Source organism: Aplysia californica, unplaced genomic scaffold, assembly GCF_000002075.1.
Source record: "Aplysia californica isolate F4 #8 unplaced genomic scaffold, AplCal3.0 scaffold00021, whole genome shotgun sequence".
Classification (NCBI taxonomy): domain Eukaryota; kingdom Metazoa; phylum Mollusca; class Gastropoda; order Aplysiida; family Aplysiidae; genus Aplysia; species Aplysia californica.
This window is the reverse complement of record NW_004797291.1, coordinates 235,914-245,913: the sequence shown is the minus strand read 5'-3', so window position 1 is coordinate 245,913 and position 10,000 is coordinate 235,914. Positions and strand designations below refer to the sequence as shown.

The 10,000-nt window shown below is 41.0% G+C and overlaps 1 protein-coding gene across 1 annotated transcript in view; it reads left to right on the top strand.

The window, feature by feature from the left end:
- LOC101850459 (microtubule-associated protein 1B-like) overlaps positions 1-10,000 on the top strand; it is a 39,198-nt gene that overhangs the window by 4,459 nt on the left and 24,739 nt on the right. Inside the window, exons 3-7 of the mRNA XM_035972269.1 lie at positions 162-262; positions 1,732-1,857; positions 2,630-2,812; positions 3,712-3,830; positions 7,057-7,177. Of these exons, the coding sequence (XP_035828162.1) occupies positions 162-262; positions 1,732-1,857; positions 2,630-2,812; positions 3,712-3,830; positions 7,057-7,177 (650 nt within the window). The remainder of the gene's footprint in view (positions 1-161; positions 263-1,731; positions 1,858-2,629; positions 2,813-3,711; positions 3,831-7,056; positions 7,178-10,000) is intronic.

Genomic DNA, 10,000 nt, shown 5'->3' with positions numbered 1-10,000 from the left:
AAGAAGAAAGTGAAATCGAGCAGGAGGCGAAGGAAAGGAGGTAAAGGAGCTGAATTAGAAAACAAAAAAGAGGAGGAGGAGAATTGCATCAAAACTTTTAAGTACTATTATACATCCAAACTTCCAGTTATTATTATGAAGTAAGCTTTTTTCCCCAACAGATCCTCCGAGTTTGAATTCTTCAGCTTGAATTTCACCGCCTACTTCTGCTGGAACTTCACAAAGGTCACAGATGACCTGTTCTATTATTACGAATATGCAAGTGAGTATTAAAAGTAATTCGATCACTTTTCCCCTCCTACTATGTGTCTTTCTGTCTTTCTCTTTCTGTTTCTCTGTCTCTCTTCCCCCCTCTCTCTCTCTCCATCTATCTATCTATCTATCTTTCTATCTATCTATCCTATATGTCTTTCTGTCTCTCTCTCTTTCTGTCTCCCTGTCTATCTATCTATCTGTCTCTTTGTATCTGTCTATTTATCTGACTATAATGTCTATTTATCTGACTATAATGTATCTGTCTTATAATCTCGTCTATTTTCAGTTTTCTTCCAATTTAAAAATTGGCTGTCGACATATGATGATGATGATGATGATGATGATAATGATGATGATGATATTGCTAGACTAGCGTCAATTTATTTATCATTAGCTCCTTGGCCTGGGTCGCTCTGAGTCACTTCCGTCTAGCCTGTAACCACACGTTATCTTAAGACCCTCTTTGTTAGGCCCATTTCCCAGCTAGTATACAGCGCCCATTTAGTTTTTTTCTCAATTGCTCCTGAGGAAGCCCAAGAAGGGAAACGTTGAGCTGTGTCTATTAAACAAATTTAAACGTTTTATATTGTTATGTTATTTTGTCTGAAATTCAAACTAAACCCTCCCTCCTACTCTGATGATGATGATGCGAACGAATGTTGTAGCGTCTGTAGTACAGTGGTTAGGCTAACTGACTCGTAATCGTGAGGTTGCGGGTTCGGGGTTCGAACCCAGGCCCGATGTTGTGTCCTTTGGAAAGGTACTTAACACAAATTTCCTCAAGGATAGGAATGGGTACCCGGCCAAAGACAGCGAAAGATCCTGTCAGTATGTTAGTGTTCTAACGCCTATAAAATGGCAGCTTGCGCTGTATTCTTCCCTGAAAATCGAGATTGTTTCAGAATAATATCAGGTCTGATGGGATGATAATATAGAGGTCAAAGCACTTATTATTTATATGAGGCATCGTGGTGAAATTAGGCGCTCGTCAAAATAATGAAATCGAAGAAACTGTTTGACAATTCTTGTCGAATTTTTATTGTTGTTTTTTTTCTTTTGGCTCGACACCTTTTAAGTCCATTTAAAAAGATATTAATTTTTGGAAATCACTGAAAACGTCGATTAAAGGCACAAAAAATGAAATGTTCAGTTTCTAAGAATTCTCAAGATGTGGAAGTGACCGAACTTTGGCCATCATTTTCTCGCTAATTTTACTTCTGAAACCAGGCTACCCAACCTCCTTCAAGTGCAAATATCTCAACTTCTATTCAAGATAGATGGGTATTTTGTTCACCAAATGCAAGACAAATGAACAAGCTTTAAGATGTTACCAATAACTCCATATGCCAAGAAACTGACGAGCGCCTGATTCCATCGCGTCGTGACACAAATAGCTTGTTGTTGGGCGGGAATTTGCACTATGCAAATGCTATCTATTACTGTGGTGATGTTACTATACCCTCTCCTCCTCCTCAGACGAGCTCAATAGCGCAGGCAACGAGAGAGTGAAGGTGTTGCTTCCAGCGTTCTTGAGAATCTACGACGACATCTGTGCTAACACAGATGTGGGTCTCGGGACCTACAGAGTCTTGTTTCGGGAAGGTCAGTCATTTACTTATATCTATCTATCTATCTATCCATCCATCTATCTATCTATCTATCTATCTATCTATCTATCTATCTATCTATCTATCTATCTGTCTATCTATCTATTATATCAATTTTTGTGTCTGTCTATCTATGCATCTATTTTAAGGTAACAAAATGTGGTTTTTATTAGACTTTTGAGAACATCATGTATGAAAAAGAAATCACCTAAGAACTGCAAGAAGCTCACCGAGCCGTTCACAAATGTGAACAATCAGGGGATGAAACTGCAGTTTCTGGGACACTTGAGTCGACATACAGGCTTTGAACATCTAGATCTAGCAGTCACAAAAAGCAGAAGACAAACGAAACAGGCGTGAACTCAGAGGAACTCGTTTGGAAGACCTGAACAGATGGGTGACATGGAAACACAATAAGGATAATCGTACTAATAATATAGGTTTTTATAAGAGCATCCAAAAGCCAACCACTCTACCTCTTTCTCCCCCCACCCATTTTCCCAACTCCCTGCCTCCTTTACCCTACGTCTAAGTCCTACATTTTTATCTCTTCAGTCTAGGTCTGTGTTTTTTCTGCCTTTCTGACTTGCAACAGGAATACTTCAACCACGGAATGATCCAAAGTGAGTCTATCACATAGACAACAAAATTCTATCTTTATCACAAAGGAAGCCCGTGTACAATACAAGGGAAACAACCAATAAAAATCGAAAACAGATCTGAACTACAAAAATATTGGTTTCTTATCACCCCCTTTGTCCCTCCAGGTACCCTCACGGACGCGATCTCGCCGTGCCCCACACCGCTCAGCGCACACTACAACTACTCTGTGCACGACCCTGGCGGGGGGAACACTTGCGCTGCCAGCATGAACAACCTTGACATTTGCAGTAACACATCGGCCTTTGCTTTCAATGGATCCGACTGTACCACATACTTTTCCTACTCAGGTAAGGCTACTGGAAGAACAAGATAAGATAAGATAGGAAGATAAGATAAGATGAGATACGATGAGATACGATGAGATACGATAAGATATGATAAGATAAGATAAGATAAAATTTCACTGAGCTCCACAAAGAGAAATTTGCTGTGGCAAGGCACATACACACATGCACAGACACACATCAACTCTCTCTCTCTCTCTCTCTCTCTCCTTCTCTCTCTCCCTCTCTCTCTCCCCCTCTCTCTCTCCCCCTCTCTCTCTCCCTCTCTCTCGCTCTCTCTCTCTTTCTCTCTCTCTCCCTCTCTCTCTCCCTCTCTCTTTCTCCCTCTCTCTCTCCTTTCATCTCTCCCTCCCTCTATCCTCTCAGAAACAGAGAATGCCACAACTCTCACTTGGTGATTTGGGCGTTCCATTAGATCAGATAGTATCATGCCTGACTACGGAACGGGTGGCACTTGTTCGAATAAACACTAGGTGGTCTTGAACTCGGGTCGTTTTGTGTAGTTTTCAAGTCTCTCAACCCATTTGGCTTGGTCCTTTCTGGGACGTACGTTAAATTTGAAGGTCCTATGCCATAAGGTGACAAAACGTCTTTTTTCATTTTGGCGCCATTTTTCTAATTTGCTAAATTTAAAGCCTGATCTACTCTACTTATCTAGACCTACTTATGTAACAAAATCAAAGTGAAAATGTGACAATTTTAAAAATATTTTAAAATTCAAATTTCGGAAGAACGCTGTTTCTTTAATGGTTTCGCTGACAAAAAGAAACTCTTTACCTCGAAACTGCAATTAGTTTTTTGTTTTTTAAGGCGTTTCGTCAGCTTACGCACAGTAGTGTTGATAGAGGCATTAAACCCACACACTTACACTGTTCTATTGGTGATCATCCCTCTCTCCTCAGACGCTGGTTCGGTCAACTGCTTGTTCGCCATAGAAGACAACGGCAACGATTTGATCTACATGACTGTCTACAACGATGGGACCGTGGACAACAGCAAAACCTACAGGACTACTTGTCTCGTACGTCAACCAGATGTTCTATGTTAGATATGCCGTATACATCTTCTTCTAACGCTATCATTGGAAATTTTTTCCTTTTAATATAAATGCTTCCTAGACCTTCTTATTCTAAAAAAATGACTACAAAATAGTCATATCTGACACTTTTGGCTGTTTTGAGTTTCTGAGACCACGAGATCAAAAACCAAATGTCCTATCTGCTCATAAGATAATTCGGAGTCGTTATCAAAATATTCGAAGAATTGCATTCGAAAAAGCTGGACATGAAGTGAAACTCAAAGTCTGTGATATCAAAACTAGGTACTGAGCAGATAGAACATTGTTATTCTGAAGTAGCGAAATGGCGGAATATCTCGAGCTTTGTGTTACACCTTGCATTAACTCAATCTTTTCGATGTGGGGGATGTGGGGTGTATATCGCTTTGGAACAACTGAATTCCAGTCGGGGAAAGGGAGTTCATGCAAACTGAAACTAAAGTTCTATGGGGCACGTCTCTCTCTCTCTCTCTCTCTCTCTCTCTCTCTCTCTCTCTCTCTCTCTCTTTCTCTTTACCGTACTAATTTTCAGCTCAAGGGAAAGATTTTTAAATGGCTTTGACAGCTGTGACAAAAATTTCCAAATTTCGGAAGTTGCAGTAAGTAAAATATATAGCACTCGGCTCGCTAGATGATCAGATATTGTTAGACGCATTTACTGATGTAGCTAGGATAAAGGGTGTTTTTGTGGGGATGGGGCGGTAAGGGGGGGGGGGTTGAGTAGGATAGGAGTGAGGGGAGGAGAGGGTGGAGATTGATGGTGCGGTAGGTAAAAGGGGGATGGGGGGAGGAATGGGGAGCGGAGGGAGGGGGACAGGGATGGAGTAAGTATGTAAGATGAGTGAGGGAGAGCGCTTCTACGGAGTTTACGATTATAAAGATAGCCTACTCGGCTGAGACCTTTGTTTCTGCTTCTTTGGCATTTTCGCCTTAAAAACAGAAATCTAAGAGAAAAAATACAAAACGGAAATGGAAAAAGAAAAACAGAATTTTAAAAAATATTCTAAAAGAACAACGACCTTCTTAGGTTTGTTAGGGTTTTTTTGTTTTTTGTTGGGGTTTTTTTTGGAGGGGGGTTGTAAATGTTTTACGTCGCTTGCAACTACATATTAAGGTCATATAAGCGCGGGACACATTAAACATTTTCAGTTGGTAGGAAATTTGAATTTTGCCCGGGTGGCGGCCGAAGCCAACTCTTAACGATTTTGGACCACCAATGGATCTTTAACGTGTGTAACTTGCACAAGGACCTTGGAGATTTTTCGCCTTTGTCCGAGAAGGCTAGGTGTAGATCTTTCCTACCATAAGATCAGGGGTGTGGCTGAAAGACAGCAGTAAAAAAGGGCCAAGGAGTAGCAGTAGAAAGGCTGCAGAAAAATTCAGGAGCCCAGAAGAGGGGGGCAAAGGAGGTGAGGGGGTGGGGGCAGAAAGTGGAGACGAAAGCAGACGACAGAACATTGCTAGAGCAGGAAAGGAGGTGAAAGGAGACAATGTTTGAGAAGAAAAATTTCCGTCGCTATCCGGATTCGATCCCGGGACCTATTGAATGAGAGGTGAACACCTTAACCCCCTAGGCACGAGAGCCCCCGGTTTGTAAGTTTATATGTCCAGAAAACCTAGTGATGAGGTAACATTAGCTACATGTGTCTCAATGCGGTGGAATCAGGCACTCGATGATTTTTGGACACATGGAGTTATTGGTGTCATCTTGAAGCTTGTTCATTTGTCTTGCTTTTGGTGGGAAAAATATCCATCTTACTTGAATAGAAGCCGAGATATTTTCGACAGAAGGAGGTTTCAGAGGTAAAGTTAGCGAGTAAATTGCGCCAAATGTTGGTGACTTCCATAGCATGAGAGTCCTTAGAAACCGAAATGTAATCGTGTGTGCCTTTTATCAACGTTTTTAAGTGAAATTCACACAGAAATGTGTTTTTAATTGGACATAAAGCTGTTGAGCCAAAAACAAAGAAGGTAAAGGAATTGCCCAACGGCCAGAAAAAATGCCAGTTTCTTTGATTTCATTATTTTGACGAGCGCCTGGTCTCACCACAATGCCTCACATATGAATTTGACAATTCATACATTTCGGGTAATATTAAACAATAGTAGGCTATAACACTCGTTCCGTTCAAGCAACGACTTGTTAAAATCAGAGAAATTCAGCTAAAAAACAATAATTTCGAGAGTCTGTACGTGACATTGGGTTGATACTGTAACGAAGTTATAAAGAATCAGTCTTTCTTCAAATTAGTTATAATTAATTGTATATTAAATATTGAAAAATGGATTAAGAATCTAGATCTAGTTTCACAAACTGCGTTACCCTTTTTTACACATATATTTAAAATACGAAAAACGTAAAAAAGGGGGAAAATATGAGTTTTTGGGCTGAGAAGAGGACAATGTTTGCCTCATCATCATCATCATCCGGTGCCTTGCCGACTGGCGTGGGCGATCATGGACCTCCACTTCACTCCACTTCTGTCTTGCGTTGCAGGAATGGTGTCTGTTGTTCTTGCTGCTCCGAGCCATGTTGTCAACTTGTCCAGTATCTTTTCCCTGTCTGCTTCTGCCTCTCGTTCCATCAAACTTACCTGTTGTTACAATATTCTCCAATGCTTCTTTCCGCATTGTGTGTCCAATGAAATTAGCCTGTCGCTTTCGTATACATGTATTCGTCATATGCTGTCGTCTGCAATTTGCTTCAACCAAAACTTCTTCATTTTTTTTTCTAGCTGTCCATGGGATACGCAGCATGCGTCTTATGAACCACCACTCTGTTGCCTCAATTGCTCTTTCCAGCTGTCTATTGATTGTCCATGCTTCGCACCCGTATAATAGGATTGGCTCGATGTAACTTTTCAATATTCTTTTCCTTGTTTCCAGTGACAGATTAATGTTTTTTGAGTATCTGTTTCATTTTGTAGAAGGGTGCTTTTGCTTGGCAAATGCGGCTTTTAATTTCGGTGTGACATCTCCCATCTGATGATATTATGATCCCCAGATATTTAAAATGTTGTACTTGCTTGAGGGTGGTATCATTGATTTTGATATTGCATGTTGGGTTGGAGTTTTTCTGCTTATCACAATTGTTTCGGTTTCCTTGATGTTTGGGCTCAAGCCCATGTTGTCACTCTCTTGTACGATGACATTTCATAATGTTTGCCTACCAAAATGTTTATTTCTCCAGGTCCTGAGCCTTAGTGACCCCAGCACTGTGGTAGGCACCCAGTACCCTGGTCAATGTCCTAACGCAATGAACGCGACCTACACAGTGTCTCCGGGGGCAAACGTCTACTGGCAACAAATGAGTAAGTCTATTATTTATTCATAGAGGTATCAAAGTCCTTCGTACATAACTTATCCATCAATGATTCATTTATAGATGTATCTAAGTGTTTTATTCATAGACATATCAAAGCCAATCTTATTTGACCTTAACAATCAATCATTTATTTATTGAGGTATAACAGCCTTTCATATTTATGTTTTCCTTCAATTACTTATTTATAGATGTATATGTGACTTATTTATAGACGTATTAAAGTCCCTCAAACGTAACCTTATCAATTAGATTTATTCATTGATGTATCAAAGTCCCACTTACTTTAACAATTTAAATACTTATTTATAGAATTTATTGATTTATGTATGTCTTGTCAGTTTGTTAGTGTTTTAGCGCTTAATCAGCTGCTTGCATTGTATGCTTCTCGGGAAGCTCAGAATGTTTCTCAGTGGTATATGATTTGATGGGGTAATAATATTATAGTGTAAAGCACATACAGCTTGCTGTGGAGCGGGGTTATGCGCTATACAAATGCTATTTTTTAAATTATTATTATTGTTAAAAGTATAAAAGTTCCTGATTCTTAACCTAGCTTTAACAAATCTATTTACAGAGGCATAAATGTCCCTAATTGTTTCCGGCCAGGCTTTAAAAAAACCTAATTGTATGGTGGTTTCAGTGTTGATGCTTAACTGTTTTTGAAGTTTAGTTGTTTAGCTTTGCAACAGGAGTAGAATTCTGATATATTCAGATCTGATAAAATTAACTATTTCACTTTGATAACCCCCCACCCCCCACCCCCCCAAAACACAGGGGGTCTCCCGTACACGGAACTACCAGTACCAGGGTAGATTGCCTGTCCCGAGCAATTGATTGCCCAATAGATTAGGCCTAGGTTAGCCAGAGAGCCACCACGTATACCGGACATGCTTTATGGACGACATTTCTGCGCGGGCGGTTGGCGGGTGCTCTTATGTCATTCGCTACTCTACTTCTTTCTTATCAAACATCTGCTGTCCTTATCTCTCCTTCTTCTTTTCTTGGTATCTTACTTTTAATGAGTGCTTTACAACACTTGCAACACAGTAAGGTCATATAATTTCCGAAGAATAGATGTGTTACAAGAGAGTAACATACACGACAAAGAAGGAGAGATAAGGACGCTAGATGTTTGATAGGGAAGAAGGAGCAAACCACACCAGAGCACCCGCCAACCACCCACTTTCTTGGTATCTTACTCACCTCTAACACCTCTAATCGTCGGTACTTATAAGAACTATTTGTGTTGCAAGTGCCTTGAAACTCTAAAACTGAAACTAAAACAAGGACATTTCTGTGCGGGCGGTTAGCGGGTGCTCTTTTGTCATTTGCTCCTTCTTTCTTATCAAACATCCGTCGTCCTTCTTAGCTCTCTTCTTTCTTTTCTGGGTATCTTACTCTCCTGTAACACCTCTAATACTCTAATCTTCGTCACTTCATGACTCATTTGTGTTGCAAGTGCCTTGAAACTCTTATACTAAAACTAAAACAAGGACATTTCTGTGCCGGCGGTTAGCGGGTGCTCTATTGTCGTTTGCTCCTTCTTTCTTATCAAACATCCGTCGTACTTATCAGCTATCTTCTTTCTTTTCTGGGTATCTTACTCTCTTGTAACACCTGTGATCTTCGGCACTTATATAAGCTAGTTGTGCTGTAGGTGCCTTGAAACTCTTACTCTTATACTAAAGAACTAAAACAAGGACGTTTCTGTGGGAGAGATCTTGCGGGGAGCTAGCCCAGGGCGGCCCGGGACACAATGCAGGGAATGTGGCGTTTTGCCGGTCCTGGCTAAGGGGAAAGTGTGTGTGTGTGTGGGGGGGGGTATTAAGGAGGGGAATACAGTCAACCCTGCCTATAACGAGCATCGGTCCAAGACAATCCTGTACAAACGACCACTTCCCACTTGTCCCTTTGAGTTTTCTCTACTTTATAATGACAGTGTCCAAGAGGACCACCTGTCTGAGATAACCACTTTTCTCCTCTACAATGGGTGGTCGTCTAGGTTGTAATCGAATTTAGTCAAATTTGATCAAATTGTGCCAAAATGATAGGTTTTGCCCCTCCATAGGTAAACATCTGGCTACCCCCGACTCATTCAAGTGGAATCAACCGACAGTGTGTACTCGGTATTAGTCTTTAGTCCGAATTTTACGTCGTTTGAGTTTGAGTTTGAGTAGAGAAAAGAACATCGACACAATAACGGTCATAAAGAGTTGGGAGAGAAGCAGGACAGATCGACAAACAAAAGATAGGGACAGAAAAGAAGAAGGACCTACCAGCCGTGTCTGACAACTATCCCCCAACGACATATGCAAGGTCATACCAGTGCCGAATATTAAATGGGTGTAACAAGAGCGTAACATAAAGAAAAGAAAGAGGGGAGAGGACGAAAGATGTTTGGTAGGAAAGAAGGAACAAAGCACACGAGAGCATCCGCCAACCTCCCACCAGAAAGACACAGTCTTGATAATTGCTGATCTGACTGCAAGTGTTTTACACTCCCATTGAGACAACTGAATTAGATAATTTGGGAGGCGGGCAGCTTCGGGGCTTCGACACAGACTGTCACGGCCAGCCATCCCGGGCCGAGTGGGACACAAAGCCCCAGCCAGCAGTTAGACAGGTGGTGTACATGATGATAAGTGACGCCCCAGCTCGAGAATCGAACTAATCCCTTTTGTGTGCAAGGACAAAGAGCTCAACTATCATATACACGATTTCTTTTTGTTTATTTGAGGGGAGTTCACAGGGACGTTTAGCAATGACCGATCCAATATAAACTCAACGCACCAACAACAAAAAAAAAAGG